A 16457-nucleotide genomic window follows, 5' to 3' on the forward strand; every position below is an offset into this window, starting at 1 on the left:
ATTTTGAAAAATTGTTGTGAGTTTAAGAGAAATGTTGGAAACTCATGGTGAATTTTTAACAAGTTAGGGATAAAAAATACTGCTGGCATCCCCCTGTTTTATAATGAACACTCAATCCTATTTCTACCAATACTAGGAATCTAAAAATTACCAAGTAGACTCCCTTACAAATTAGACTCAGGTAACCTGTTCACCTAGGAAATATAACCTATGTACATGTTTTCTTCTAATTACTCTTGTAATTGAGTGGCCAACTGCCCTACGTCAATATATACTAGGCCCATTAATGAAAATGTTATTCAATCCTTCTTTTATTCGATCTTTTACTTTTTATAAATTGTAAAAAAAATAAAAATAATAACACATACACTTGTCCCATATATACTAGTCCAGGCCTTGGATTTGTTATATCTGGTAATGCACAGAACTTACAAATGAGGGAGCGAGCAAAATGATGGAAAAGTATAAATTCACCTAACCCTACCATGCCATTTTGGTTTAAACTCAAAACACAAAAAAAAAAAAAGAAAAAAAAACAAGAAAGAAAGAAAGAAAGATTTGTTTTTATTGGACTAAATGGAATTTCAGAATTTGATCAGAAAACTTGAGATTTTGTCCATTAATTTCACTTGGGAATTTGAAATTCATATTATTCTTTAGATATAGAATTAATAACATAAATACAAGAATACTATAAGATACTAACAATGTCAATAAAATAATTAAATGTTTGCAAAACAAAATTTTAAAATTTAGAAAATTTAATTAATCACAAATAAAGGGTATGAAATGGCTGAATCTAAAACCTAGAATGGGATTGTTGAGGGCCTTGAGGCTCTTACCATGATATTTTTAAAAGAAAAATATCTTAATAAGATAGGATTTAAAAATTAAAATTATATATTTGAGTTGAGTGCATTGTCAATTGCAACTTCCTATACATGGGCCGTAGATATGCATGTTTCCCTATCTTCTTTTATGGGTGGGGCTGTGAGTTGTGACCCTGTGTTAGTGTTGCTTGAATGAAGGGAAAAGGCATGGAGTTTAGTACTTGTCCGAATTATGAAACTATGACCAATTAGTTCTGGGAATCGGGTATCCTATTTAAAGATTCAACTCCTCATAGGTCCGTACTCGGCGGACGGTGATGCTCCCACGTACCATTAATTAACCATTAATATAGGACATTCATGTATGTGTGCATACACCACCACCATTCTCTCTAAAAGAGGAATTGCTTTTTAGCTTCTAGCCTCACAGTAGCAGCAAACCAAACCCTTATTTAGTCCACCGTTACTGTTGTCTTTGATGAGAGAGAGAGCAGCAGCAGCAGTAGTAGCACAACCACCACCACCACCACCACCTGCCAAACAGAAATCGATGCATCACAGACTCCAATACCACAGCAGCACCAGAATTAAATAGCATGAGCATGTGATGCGAGGGTGGATGTGTTTACAGTTTACACGAACACGCCTTCCTTGGTTACAGTTTCCACCGTCGATCCAATATTACTTTTTCCATGCCCATGGGCCATGACAGCAACAAATCTCACCAAACAGTTGAAGCCCAATTTAACACGGACATGAAAAACTTTGACCCTCTTGTATCGACATCACAAGTTTAGTCACAACCCCACCTCTCAACTATGATCATCACAAGAATAGACTTTGTGTAATAAAAGAGACAGAGACCATACATTAGCCATTAGTGGTTCTTCTCTGTTTCTGACCTTGCTGTACCTGGCTTTAATTTCCATCCATCAATAATAGCTCACAACTGAAGCTTAACAATTCTTTCCCAGTTACAAATTTTTGGGTTGTGGGCTGTGTGGCCCATTTCAGATCACGTTGTCGGATAACACACGGCATGACGGCATGCAGCTTAGTAGAACAACATGGGGAGCGGGAGCGGGAGCGGCTCCTTTACGCTTATGGTCAAGAAATTATTAAGTTTCACGGATCCAACCAAATTCCTTCTCCTTCACTCTAGCTAGCTAGCTAGATTCATGGTAAAAACCAAAAAGAAACACACCCCAAATGCTGAAGAGCAACAGCAGACGACCACCTATGAGAAGGCACTCTATTATTTTGCTACTGCTAGTATATAGACCAATATGTGAAAGGTTGCCTAGTTCCGTCAGTCAGAGTCGTATTAGTGACTCGTGTCTACTAGCTCAAGTTTGAAGTATTCTATTACTTGGTACTTACTAACATGTTGTTTGTTTTCAAACCATGGCACAAAAAAGCTGGAAATTAATGAGCTGAAAAATGAGAGAGATCACTTTGTAGTTGAGGGCCGGCGTGAGCTCCAGATGGAAAACCACCAAAATTAAAGACTTTGAGTTTGAGTTGAGGGAAAAATGGAAGAATTAGGGTTAATATAGAAGGATCGATCGCCATCTTTATGTTCCTTAATTTCTTCTTAGAATAATAAAAGGCATTAACGATTCTTCACAGACATGCTTGACTCCGCCTCTCTGCATCACATTCTTCACAGACTCAACTCATTCACATCCATCTCACAAATCAATCTGGATTCTAGACTGTATATCCTTCCAAAAGACGACATGCTTGATGCTTGTAAGATTTAATTAATATAGAAAATGCAAGAGAGGGTGTACCTACCCTCGACATTTAAAGCACTGCAGATTAACAGAGCGAGGACACAGTGCATCCATCATTTATCCACCTACCCAATTGTTAATGAGATGAAAACCGTGAAGTAAAAACACATCCGAATCTCCACTTTTTAAAAAGGAAAGGACCCCCCAGGTGCTTATAACCTAACCTCACTTTTTCTTTCCTTTTTGTTCCCTTCTTACGATGACTACATTTTTTATTTTTGGGTAATCGACGAAGGATCATGGGTAATCGCAATACATTTGCAAGCTTTAGTATTTAGTATTGTTATTTTTTTAACGACCAAGGATCATGGAATTCATAGATTAAGCCAATTAATTAAGATTGAAAAAGAAGGTACATATGCAGATCATAGTAGTAGTGTTAGGTTTTGGGGGTTAAGTGAAATAGGAGAAATGTATTGTTAGATGAATATATGACTCTATACCTTTAATGAATTACGATATTCAATGGAGAGAGAGAGAGAGATAGGTTGCGGGCTGAGCCCAGTCAAGAAAACCCAGTTGTGAAACGTTAGCCCCATTATATTTGGGGAGTTCATCTCAGAGTGAAATCAAATGTAACAGCGAGGAAGAATCTATTTCAAACAAAGCCACCATGTGATGTGACAATTAATTACCACAAGTTGAGAATCAAATGAGAGAAACCGATCAAGTAGAATCTAAGACAAAACCAAACCACTCGTTTCTACTTTTATCAGGAAGCATCATGACTAAACGTAAAAAAGCAGCAGCAAAAAAAAAATACAGGAAAAGATTAACTACGACAGCACTTGGATACATTAAAATTAAAAGCAAATGTTGATGAGAAAGACCCAATGGGATTACATAAAACACTCCCCCCAACCTCTCCTCCCAAAGACATCTTATCTACAATTCTTTGGGTCCTCAACTCTCTGTCTCCCACACACAATGGCACACATCTGTTTCTTTGGTATCGAAGAGAAAAGAAAGCAAGGAGAGAGGCATAGCAAGAGCCAAGGAGACGGGACCTTCAGACTGACTTGAAGAAACAAAATTCATTATTATTAAAATTACTGTTTGGCGACGCGAGTGATGGAAGCGGCATGGACTCTTGAAAATTTAGACGTGAGGGTTGCTCCTGAAGGACCCCAGAGCTTTAATGGCTGCTGCTCTCAGAATGTACTGATGATAGAGCGCTGCGAGGGCAGCTCCAGTGAAAGGTCCAACCCAGAAGATCCACTGCAGGCCCACAAAATATTCAAAAGAAAACAAGGTTACAATTACCCAGTCAGAAACACCAGAGGTCCAATTCAACTATAGAAATTAAGGAGATTAATTAAAAGTTAAAACGTACATGGTCATCCCAAGCCTTGTCTTTGTTGTAGATGACAGCGGCTCCAAGACTCCTTGCCGGGTTAATGCCGGTTCCGGTGATTGGGATGGTGGCCAGGTGAACCATGAACACCGCGAATCCGATGGGGAGCGGCGCCAAAACCTTATGGAACGTAATTAAAGTTTGAACAAGTTATATTTAAGAAAGGGAAACACTTATAAATAATTAATTCCTAAATAATAAATTTATATTATTTATGCCCAGTACAGCACCGGAGGAAATACGTAGCTCCGTCAGTAACGTAAAAAAGGGAGTCGGCCACCGGGTGACCGGGGGGGATCTTTGTATGTAACAAAGTTGATGTTAGAATCAGTTGAGACGGCTACCGTGCACAGGTGCTTAACGGAGCAGCAAACCTACACCTGGTCAATAGACGGACCAAGCAAAAGCCAGGGAGTGGCAAGATAGGAGGAGGCACAAGCACGAAACATCCACTAAAATGGAGGATCCCCACAAGCAAAAGCTGTGAGGTGCCGGTGAGAAAAGCGACCCACCGAAGTCAGAAACAATCTTTAGCCTTTTCTTTGCAAAAGAGATGAGCCCCATCCATGCCAGAGCCAGTATAACATAACAGCCACAAAAAGAGAAAACGGACCACCTCCCACTGGGCCATGGCCAATTACAATCTTACAGTATGTGGACAATCCATGTTACTGAACATGTGTCCGCATGCTACTGAGCAGTAGTTGTACTATTACTGCCAATAGGCAAACAAATAGTCTGTCTTTGCTGCTCGTAACAGCTAGCTGTAGCTGAAAAGGAAAGAGGAAAGAGGAAAGAGGACAAGGGAGGGTTTCTCAAACTGATTACCGGGACATGGGAGTCTCTGGCGTTCCTTTTGGGATCAGTGGCGGAGAAGACCGTGTAGACGAGGACGAAGGTACCGATGATCTCGGCCCCCAATCCAACGCCCTTACTATATCCAAGGGCTAATGAGTTTGCTCCACCACCGGAGCGCATGTAGTAAGCCTTCTGGAATCCCTTAACCAGCCCAACACCGCAGATGGCCCCCAGGCACTGTGCCACCATGTACATCACGGCTCGGATCAGCGACACCTTACGCGCCAAGAACAGCCCGAACGTCACCGCTGGGTTAATGTGCCCTCCTGCTCACCGTATAAAAAACCCATTAGATTAGACACCTTCTTCACGGCTTCAATTTTCTTTTAAAGAATTAAAAAAAAAACAAAAACAAAAACAAAATAAACAGATAGAATCAAAGAAAGTAATTAAAGGAATTGTGAAGGCCCGGGTTCTTCTTCTTCAGAAGCAAAAAATACGTCTAAAAGTAAAAGCAAAGTAATAATTCCAAAATAAAATGATATTTCAGAATTAAACTGAACTGGCAGAAGGTTGAGAGAGAACTAACCAGAGATACCGGCAGTGCAGTAAACAAGGATGAAGATCATGCCACCAAAAGCCCAAGCGATGCCAAGGATGCCAACTCCTTCACAATCACCACCGTTGTGGGCTTGGTCAGTCTGGCTTCTGTAACCGATGACCGTCAACACAGTAATGTAGAGAAACAAAAGAGTGGCAATAAATTCAGCGATGAGAGCCCTGTAGAAGGACCACTTGGTCAATTCCACGGCATCGATCAAAGGCGTCGGAGGTGGGTCGTGGTAGTCCTTGGCGGAGAAATGGCCGTGTTCAGCAACCTCAACGTCCTTCCCCATGCCGTAACGAGTGCAAGAGCTCGAAAACAATAAGTTTTCAAGAGATGGGAAAGAAAAGGAGAGAGAAGGCACTCGTTGTTATGCTTGGATGGGAGTGGGAGTGAGTGAGAGGAAAGTAAAGTGGGAAGGGGTATTTATTCTGGGGGAGTCTGAGGAAAAAGAAATTAAGGTTTATTAGGTTGATTTTGCCGCCCCTGCTCCCACTGAAATCGATTTTTGTCCCTGTTTCATGGGCATGGGCCCCTCTCTAGCCCTCTGAGTCTGAGGGGTCCCCCCACCATCTCTCTCTCGTATCATATTTCCTTCTTCGTTCTTGCTTTTTATCGTTCATAGTAACTTCTCTCAGTTCTCACCTCACCTTTCAATACCCCTAATAAATTAACAAAAAAAATGAGGTTTTTATAGGTCAATCCACCTCAAAATATTAATTTTACCGTACAGGCCAGATGTGTCAAATTTACGGCCAGATACGATTTATAGGAGGCTACTAGTAGACTAAAAGTGGACTGCGATTTCAGATTTTCGGACCCTATGTCAAAATGACTATTATCACCTCATATAATGAGGTGATTTCAATGCCATCCAAATACCCCCTATCAATGATAGCTCTAATAACCTTGTGCTCCAAAGGATCTTAGGAGAAGGAAAATTAGATGGGTTAAGGTGAAAATTTCCAATCCATTATCATTATAAATTAAATATAGATGGTGCTAATAGGGGGGAACTCGGGTGATAGTGGTGGGGGTGGAATTATTAGGGATTCTTAGGGAGGTTTTTGCTTTGCTTTCTACAATTTTATGGTTATACTTCCACCATTCAAACCGAGTTTTTTGAATCTTCTAGATGGGTTAGACTTTTGTCTCCAATTTGGAATCACTGAATTAAAAATAAAGAGTGACAATGAGGTGTTAATCGGCATCATTAACGGGACAACATCTCACCCATGGTCAATTGCCTATACTTATATAAAGATCAAACGAATACTTGGTAACATGAGGTATTTTATTGGTCACTCGTTGAGAGAAGGAAATAGGTGTGCAGATTACCTTGCAAATGTGGGTGTGGATTTGAAAAGCAACGCAACTTTTAATTCCCAACTTTATACCCCACCAAATCTTAAAAGGCTGTGGCATGAGGATTATGTTAATCTTCCCATTATGAGAATTGGTTAATTGTATTTTTTTTAATTTCCTTGTTAGGGTGGATTTTGAGAGGGTGGTAATGAGTGCTTTTTGTATTGGGCATGGGGCAAGGCGGGCTATGTCCTCCCCTGTATATTCTGACTTTCCATTTGATAATGGTTAATAAAATTTGATAAAGTTAACCATTATCAATGGTTAACTTTTAACGGTTTAACCTATTTCTTCAATTATTACGAGATAAAGGTGATTATTTATTTATTTACTAGTGGGTATCCGTGCGATGTACAGTTTTTTTAAAACTTGATGCAAGAGGAGCTAAGGTGCAGTAGAACTAATCCGAGTCCCGATCCAAGTCAATCAAAGATTTTGCATTGGTTTGGTTTTAGTTTTCAAACTTCAAGGTAAATTTAGGTCAAAAAAATTGAAGTCTAATCTAAATTTAGGTTGAGCTTCAGTTGAGTGTATTGGTAGCTCGAGTCCGATTCATCAATTTGATTCCGCCCAACATCTTGTAATATACATATCTACATATTATCAATATATTCTACCTAAAAAGGGGCTGCAAAGTTCAATACATCCAATCCTAAGCCCAACCCAAGATGTTGGGTTGAAGCACAGGTTAAGGCTAGGTTGTTAAGAGAAAATTTATTGGTAATCTTCAATAATTACTTACTAATATATACCAAAAATAGAATGACAATAATTACAAATAATTTATAAACCCAAGCTCGAGTTTAACAACCGAAGGTTAAGCCCATGTTTACCAACTTAGGCCCAACCCAAGTTTAACCTAACATCTTGAACTAGACTTGGGCATGGGCATAGTGACTAGTGAACTATATAGCCTAGTCTATCATAAAATGTTCGCATGAGCTCAAATGGGTTGGATCGAGCTCGAACTACTCGAGGCCTCAACCCAAGCCCAACTTAAGTTTAGGTTAGTCTTGAGTTTTTTGGCCTAAACCCAGTTTAAAGTTCGAAAACCCAAGCCCAACTTGTGCAAAAGTTTTGGTTGAGCTAGGCCGGGCTTGGGCTAGGCCCACCCAACCCAAGCTACAACCCTAGCTCTTTTTGCTTCAAAATCTTTTAACAAAACTCATGCATCTCACGGGTCCCCGCTTGTAATTAATAGCACTAATTTTAATTTACAGTTATTAACAATAATATTAATTACTAAAAGCAATAATATTTAAAGGTATTTTTAATTATTCACAAAAATAATGAATAAATCTATAATTACCATTAATAATTCTTAATTATGAATTAATAAATCTTATAATTCTTATTTTATAAAAAATATTACTATTGTTAATAGTAATATTCACTAATATTATTAATTAATAAAACCAATATGATAAATTATTAAAAAGTAATAAAATAATTAATTTAATTATTCGTGTAAATAATTATTAAATTTTAATCACAATAAAATAATTAATTATTATTGAAATTAGTTAATTTTTTGGTAATATGTCACTAACATTAATAATTAAAAACAATAATATATTTTGGTATTAAACTTTGGTAATTCTGAATTAATGATGAATATATAAATAATAGAATTTTAATTGAATCTTGGGAGTTTTTAATTAATCCTAATATTAAAATAGTAATAAAAATAGTTAATTTAATTATTTATGAAAACAATCATTAATTTTTAAATTTTAATATTGATAAAATAATTATTTATTATTTGTAATTAATTAATTTTGGTAATATATCTTCAATATTAATTACTAAAAAAGTAATATATTTTGGTAATTCTTAATAAAGCATGGATATAAAAAATAGATTTTAAGTGAATTTTTGTATTTTCTAATTAATCCTAAAATAATTAATTAATGTTGGTAAACTATTAGTAAACTGTCGAAAATATTTGTAATTAATCCTAAAAATATTAATTATTAGAAATAGTAATATTGTTTGGGAATTTTTAATTAACCACAAAAACAATTAATTAATTTTGGTATGATTTATAATAAAATAAAATGAAATTATTAATTATAAAACAATATTTAATATACCATTCAATGTAAATGGGTTGTCGTAACTGGGTTGGATTAATGAAAACCAAACCATACCGGATCGAGTAGTGTGGAGAGAGAGAGAGTCATGTCTTAGTTAGAAGTGGGGATTAATTAAGAGTATAAAAAAATAGTTAGTTATGAGCAATATTTAAAGAATGGGGAGAGGTTTCAAGAATTAGGAGATAACGTTTCTTAAATAATTGGAAAGTTCGGTTAGAAAGGGAGAGAGAATAAAAGTGGGGAAATGAGAGTTTTAAGGACAATAAATTAAGAGTGTGGATAGATTTTAGGAGAGAGGGGATAAAGAGAGAGATTTTAGGAATGTTTTTAGTAAGAAAATTTTAAAGATTGATGACTTGTAGTTTGGGAGTAGTGGGAAGGGGGAGGGAGAGACAATTAAGGAGAGAGCAACATGTGGGTTTCGAGCAAAGAGAGACATGGTGACCTGTACCACCTTGCTTTATATAAATAGATAGATAGATGGATGTGTAAATACTATATTAAATAGATAACTAGCGGGGACCCTCGATGCATGAGATTTGTTAAGGAAAGCTAAACAATAAAACACAAAAGAGTATACAATTGTTTTATATTTCTAACTTTTAAAATAATGATTAATTATTTATATTTTATAATACTTTTTATAATACAAAAAATAACAATAATTTATTTCAGCTAAGCTTGTTCATTGAATTGATGAAACCAACTAACCCGACCAAGTCGACCCGAATTGCTAAGTTAGTTTCTAATATTTTCGATTGAAATTGGGATTAGTTTCGCAATGGCTATATGTAAATTGACCAAAATCGAATGACCTAATCACAGATATATATATTAATACTTTTTTTAAAATATAATTTTTTAATACGACAAAGTGGGAAAATTCCCATATTTCTTAGTCTCAAATATTTTATATTATAAATTTATTTTTTAGTAATGTTAAGGTAATTTTTAAATTTTAAAATTAAGTTTTCAATGTAATCTTTTAAACCAATTGAGCAAACAGAAAATCAACCCAAACCAATACAACCTGATTTAGTTGGTTATACTAATGGTCAATAGATTTCGGATAACCAATTCTCCAACCTGATCATGTTGATTTGGTTGGCCAAATAGCCTACAAATGAACTAAACCAGGTCATGATCAACACTCCTAATTTCATCTAAATTAATATTTTAATCTCTAATAAATAAAAGTAGTTTAATCTCCAATAATTATTAAAAATTTATAGCGTAAATGCAAAATGATTGAAAAATATATTGATAATGAAAAATAAATAAATAACTAATAAATTAAAATAATTACAAAAATAGTAAAAAATATATAAATTAGTCAATAAATATTGTAATCTCAAATAATAGTTTAATATCTAATAAATATCAATGATTAAAGTACAACAAAGATACAATAAATACAATAAGTATAATAAATTAAATTTAAAAGGTTAAATAATGGTAGTTTAATATCCAATAATTATTAAAAATTTTCTGTTAAATAACAAAACAAATATAGATTTATACATAATTATTGAAAATATATTTATAAAAAACTATAAATGATTGCTGAAAATACTAAATATTAATTTTAGTATATTAAATATATAATAATTATATGTTAAGATTTTAAACTCATTATTAATTTGGAGAGAAATTCTCTAGTAAATTAGAGATAAGTAGGAATTGGAGATGATTTAGGAGAAAGTGGGGGAGATAGTTTAGGATAAATTTTAGTTGAGGAGATTGTTGGGGAAGGAGAGCATCTCATTGGTTTTTTAAAAAAAATGACATGGAATAAAAGAATAAAAAATTCAAAAAAAGGAGAAAATTTCTTGATCACTTTGTTTTAATATATATATATATATAAGGGGGGGGGGGGGGGGGGGGGTCATCCGCCAAACCCATAAATATAGTTCAAAAAATTATGGTAATTATAAATGTAGTATCAAATACTTGTAACTTATTAAAGTTTTCCAATTATTTATTTGGATAATTGGAAGTTTTATAATTTAACTTTCACTAAATTAAATTATCAAACTCAGTAATTTTTAGTAATTAAATTAACAAAGTTATAGTAAATATCAAAATTATTGATAATATAAAAAATGTATATATATTTATTGAAATTTATTTTCCACTAAAAAATAAATTACTAAAAATATTTAATTATTATTTTATAATATGATTAAATATCAATAGATTGACAAAAATTACTGAAAATGTAAAAAATATATATTTATTGAAATAAAATTTTCAATAAAAAATCAACAATATTTTTAATTAATAAATTTTTATTTATTAATATTTGAATTAATTATCAATTTTTCTGTAATTATTGATTTCAATAATTAATTTTCAAAAATTTCTGAAATTAAATTACTAAAATCAGTCATTTTCAGTAATTAAAATTTTCAATTTACCAAAAATACGAAAATGTATAGTTTAGTTGTTGATATTTAATAAATAATATTCAATAATTATTGAAAATATAAAAAATATTTTACAAATTAATTTTACTAAATATATATATATATATATATATATATATATATATATATATATATATATATATTTGGTTTTTAGTTGGTTTATTGGACATGTAACAGCGATTAAGAGTTGTTTTTGGAGGAATTTTAGGTGGGAGATAATGAAGAAGAGAAATCTGCCATGTTCCTACATGGATGGGCTTGGTTTTAAGCAAGTTACAATTTGTGTGGATTGGGAGAGATTATAGGAAAAGATTAGAGAGGGAGATTTTAAGAAAGAGGTTATATGAAAAGATTTACTAAATTAATGGGTTTTCTTCCTAAAATAAAGTTAGTGGATTTTCTTTCGAATTTAATGGGAAAAAAAGGGGATATTGTCATACTAGGTGGCAACTCCATGGACTTCTAGAGGGAATATTGCACCCTCTCTTGAATTGCTTTGTTTGGGGAACTTAGTAAGAAGAGAGCTACTAATGTGGCAAGTTTTACTTTAGTACATATAGATTTAGATGCAAAAAAGTACGAACAGACTCAATACAGATTTCTAAATTCTACTAGACTTACAAACATTCAAAATGCCAAATATTCCCACTCTATATAACAATACCCACTTGGTGAATTGACATCAATTCCCAGTTGGCACCTATTCCAACTGTACTTTGGGCCTAGAAATTCTAGCCCTGGGTTGAACCTTCATTCTGCCGATTTATATGTCTTTTTCCACGAGTAAATAATATATTTATTTATGAGTGTCTAATAAGAGCAGTCTAGCTTACGTTGCTGACAGCTTGTTGCAATTAGACCAATTCATGGGCCGGGTAGCCCGATGGCCCGGCCCGCACCCCAGTCAGGCTTGGTCAAGTAATTAGGCCAGCGAGCTTAACCTCGGGCCTAGCACAGTAATCCCGACTATGTTTCGGGCTGGGATCGGAATTTGTCAAAAAAGCCCGGCCCGACCTGATTCAGCATTATATATTTCATAAAATATATAATATGTATTTTGTATATTATATAAAATTTATAAATAATATAATATTTATTAAAATATATATTTATAATTTAATATATACATTTTTTATTATTTTCTTTATAATTTCTCTCTCTCTATATTCAATCACTTTAGTAGTAATAATAGTATGGGCTAAATTACGTTCTCAGGGCCATACCCGAAGGCTTTTTATGAGGGTCAGACACAGACTCGGGCCTTAGAAAAATATATGAATACAGAATGAAAGCCCGGCCCGAACCCGACCCGGACGACCCATGAACAGGTCTAGGTGCAATGAATTAATCGCGTTCGTCAAGAAAGGGCCTGGGCAACCAGATGTTCAGATATTAACCATTTTGCCTGTGTGTAGTACGATTACTATCTACTGATGGGTAATTGATTGCTCCGAGCTGTATATACTGTTCCGTCACCCTCCGGTTTGTTGGTGTGATCTTCCACCAGGCACCAGGCACCACCCGCATCATATAGCGTATAGGGCTGCAAACGGATCCGATCGAATCGGATATAGGCATATTCGAATTTGATTTATTAACATTCGAATCTAAATGCCATCATATCTATTGAATATATAGTGGTTTCGAATTCAGATTATAATCGAATATTAAATAATATAAATAAATTAGACTAAAAATAACCAAAATATTATATATTATTAATAAAATGACGTAAAATGATTTGAATAATATATTTTATGAACAAAAAGAATTGAAAACTATTTGTATAAAATTTGAACATATGACGATTTAGTAAAAATACAAAATTGGGACCAACTTCAATGATAGATATAATATATTTAAGTCGAATCAAATCGGATAATTGTATATTCATATTTGATCCAATTATAAATGAATCAAATTTAGATCAGACTTAATAAGATCAAATTTGAATTCAGAATCGGATGTTTGGATACCATTTGCAGCCCTAGGATCATATCTCTCTGGATGCATGACTCATTAGGCTATAAATGGATTGTCTCCGATATATCTACATCCAAATTTGATTTGTTTATGTTTTGAATTCCAAATCAGATAGTATTGGATATAAATTTAATTCGGATTATAATCTGATATTAAATTGTACAAATGAATTAGATTAAAAGTAATTAAAGTATTATATTTTATTAACAAAATGTACTAAAATGATTTTAATATTATATTTTATGAATAAAATGAATTAAATATTATTTATATCAAATTTGAGCATATGACAATGTAATGAAAATACAACTTCCAAATCAACTTTATCTATAGTTATAATATAATATATTCATCAAATTCAATCAGATAAAAGTGGATTTATATTTGATTCAATTATAAATGGATTAAATTTTAATCATCGTTCATAGGATCGAATTCAAATAATTAGATAGCCTTAGCGGCTCAGGCCAAGGTTAACGCAATCGGCTCTGGTAGGTCTATGCTACCGTAATCGTGCTTTTTGGATGTGGATGATTAAACTAGCGTAATCAAATAGGAATCATTTTTGCTACGACACTGTTGTAGCACAGGGCTAATTCAAAATGGGATCATAGCAATAAATTAAAGGCTTTAATTCAAAACAGGGTCATGGCCAAAAATGTATTGTGGTCAACAGTCTGAACTCAAATGGGATATGATCAAAGGTGTGAAAGAGGAGAAATTTTCAAACAAAGCTTAGTGACCATGTGGGCCATATGAGAATATCTATGACCTAAACTCTTTATCATAAATAATAGTCACTCCTTATATGCTGAATTAATAAAAGATGACAGAATTTGGATAGTTAAGTAAAAGTGTCCCTTGGATCGTCTGGTCACTTTTAATTGTAACATAAAAAAGAAGAAAAACGTCCATTGATTTGATGGTTGGAGATCATTACAAGATTGGGACGTTAGAAAACTTTTGTGTTTTTCTAGTTTCTCATTGATCCATTAAATTCACTTATCAATCAATAATTGAAAGGTCGCTACATGCACATGGGCCGGCTATGTAACCACACTTCTCAATTTAGTTCTGCCTGAATAAAATCAAAACTACCACATTTTCCTAAGAGAGTAATAAAGATTATAATTATTATTATTATTATTATTATTATTATTTTGCAAAATTTCAAAGTAGATAAAGTAAAAAATTTATCCAGCATTTTAAATAACTAATAAATCAACAAAAAACAAATACAGTCCACGGACAGAAAGAAATGTAATGGGTTTTGCGGTCCAATAACTTCAGTTCAAATCAGCTCCCCACAAGGGTCGCCCTACAACGAACGTCCTATTGCAGCACATCTCGCGTCGCGCGTGTATTGAAAACATCTCCTTCTCCCGTTGGTATTATCATCGAGAGAGATGTTCTCAATATATGGTGACGATGTGCTATGGGACGTCGTGGGGCTGATTTGAACTTCAATAACTTGGAACATCCGGACCCACCATTAACATAGGTCGTAGCTACCCGTTACACAAGTTAGGTGAAAATCAGTATTACCAGTAGGCTACAACGTCTTGATTTTGTGATCGAGTAGCGAGTGGATGGATTGACCAGACGGGATGGAAAAGGAAAACATTGATGAATAGATACGAAATGGTAATGAAGAAAAGGAATTTACATTCATCAATGCAAGTATGGAACGTAGACAGTCATGTCATTACCATTTACCAAAGCAAAGGGGTGTATGGATGGGTCAACGTCACAGTTGAGCCGTTGAGGAACGAGGAGATATCGTATCATTGATCTGTCAGACGGCGAAGCGAATGCGGGAATGGGGGCGGATGCTATGCTATGGGCCTATAGCTTTACTGATCAAAACATATGACCCGCCACGTGGCTAAGCGTGACGACCCATCATCACTTTTGGCATCTACTACTTGTTCAACAGCATCCTTGCTGTCACCACTCCTGAGTCCTGACAAAACTGAACCAACCGATATCTTGGAATACGAATGCTAAATTCTTCTTGCCCAACCTCTCTTTTCCTTTCACACAATACAATAGTAAGTAGCAAGAGTGCAAGGCAAATGGAGCATTAGCAACAATTCCCATCCAATTCCCAATTCCCATGGCCCAGAACGTAGTGGATTCCAACGTCACTTTTAAATGTGGAGCAGAGCATCATTTTCTATTTTTCTGTGTTACATGCGAGTCGAGTCCAGAGTCCCGGCTACTTTACGACCTGGACATAGAGAGGTTTGCGGCCCACAGAATTGGGTTATGAGATATCAATGTATCTGATATCTATCTGATATCTTTCCACTAACACCACCACAATACACTGTGAGGTCTCAAAGTGAGATAAGGTCAAATTTTTAATTTTTATTTATTCTCTTTTACATTAAGTCAAAAAAGCAGTTATCTTTTAAATTTTAATTGCCCATTTTCAGTATTTCAAGGTAAAAAAGAAATGAAAATAGAATCTTTTCAACTCAAACAAGATGGAGACTCTCAGGAGAGGTGTTGCATGTTGTAAGTTAAATGCTACCTGTGGTGCAATATTTAGAAGAGAATCGCAAAATGTGATTCTCTCACACAGATGACCGATTTTATTTTAGTAGCTTTAGCCTTTAGAGGAATATTTCGATGGAATTTGCTCTGGTTCATTTTATACCTTGTTATTGTACATTGGAATAATCTGGACATGGAAATTATCTCACACAGATGACCGATTTTATTTTAGTAGCTTTAGCCTTTAGAGGAATTCTCCCGGGAATCCATCAGCAGCAATTGAGCATGCATGTAACGGACGGAATTGACTCTAGTGATTGAGGGGGGCATGTTACTTTCTCAAGTTTGATACATGTGATTCTCTACTTTGATTTCAGAAAACCAGGCAAAGAGAATTCATTGACAATGGTCTTGACCTTTTTTATAGGAAATAATACTTAAGCCCGTAAGCATAGACAGACTAGGAAAGAAAATCAACCATTGTTCTCATATTCTGACCTGTGGTCCAATTTGTTCACCAAGCTTTCAGTAAGTAGCAAAGAAAAACGTCCTTTCTTTCTTTTGACAGTCACACGGTTTGTTGTTTGAGCCTTTGGGGAAAGAAGACAAGAGAACCTCCAATCAGGCTTGTGCATTATTCTCAACTACTCTCCTTTCAAGGAAGTATTTAAAGATAGACGTATGGCTAATAAGTGGCATTTCATGT

General features: G+C 34.4%; 1 protein-coding gene across 1 annotated transcript; it reads right to left on the reverse strand.

Moving 5' to 3' along the window:
* Window positions 1-3297: 3297 nt before the first annotated feature.
* LOC104602624 (aquaporin PIP2-1-like) lies at window positions 3298-5848 on the reverse strand. The gene is made up of 4 exons (XM_010266383.3): window positions 5368-5848; window positions 4809-5104; window positions 3960-4100; window positions 3298-3844 (listed from the first exon to the last, which is right to left on the reverse strand). Exons 1-4 carry the CDS (start codon window positions 5672-5674, stop codon window positions 3725-3727), a joined length of 864 nt encoding a protein of 287 aa, XP_010264685.1. The 5' UTR covers window positions 5675-5848; the 3' UTR covers window positions 3298-3724.
* Window positions 5849-16457: the final 10609 nt, after the last annotated feature.

Source organism: Nelumbo nucifera, chromosome 2 (assembly GCF_055504915.1).
Source record: "Nelumbo nucifera cultivar China Antique chromosome 2, China Antique-T2T, whole genome shotgun sequence".
Taxonomy (NCBI): domain Eukaryota; kingdom Viridiplantae; phylum Streptophyta; class Magnoliopsida; order Proteales; family Nelumbonaceae; genus Nelumbo; species Nelumbo nucifera.

Bases quoted from the DNA above. Each gene is read 5' to 3' on its own strand.
- LOC104602624 (XM_010266383.3), bottom strand. From the start codon at position 5,674: ATGGGGAAGGACGTTGAGGTTGCTGAACACGGCCATTTCTCCGCCAAG. The intron at 5,105-5,367 runs GTTAGTTCTCTC...TACGGTGAGCAG, and splicing joins CTGCACTGCCGGTATCTCTG to GAGGGCACATTAACCCAGCG. The intron at 4,101-4,808 runs GTAATCAGTTTG...ACGTTCCATAAG, and splicing joins CCAGAGACTCCCATGTCCCG to GTTTTGGCGCCGCTCCCCAT.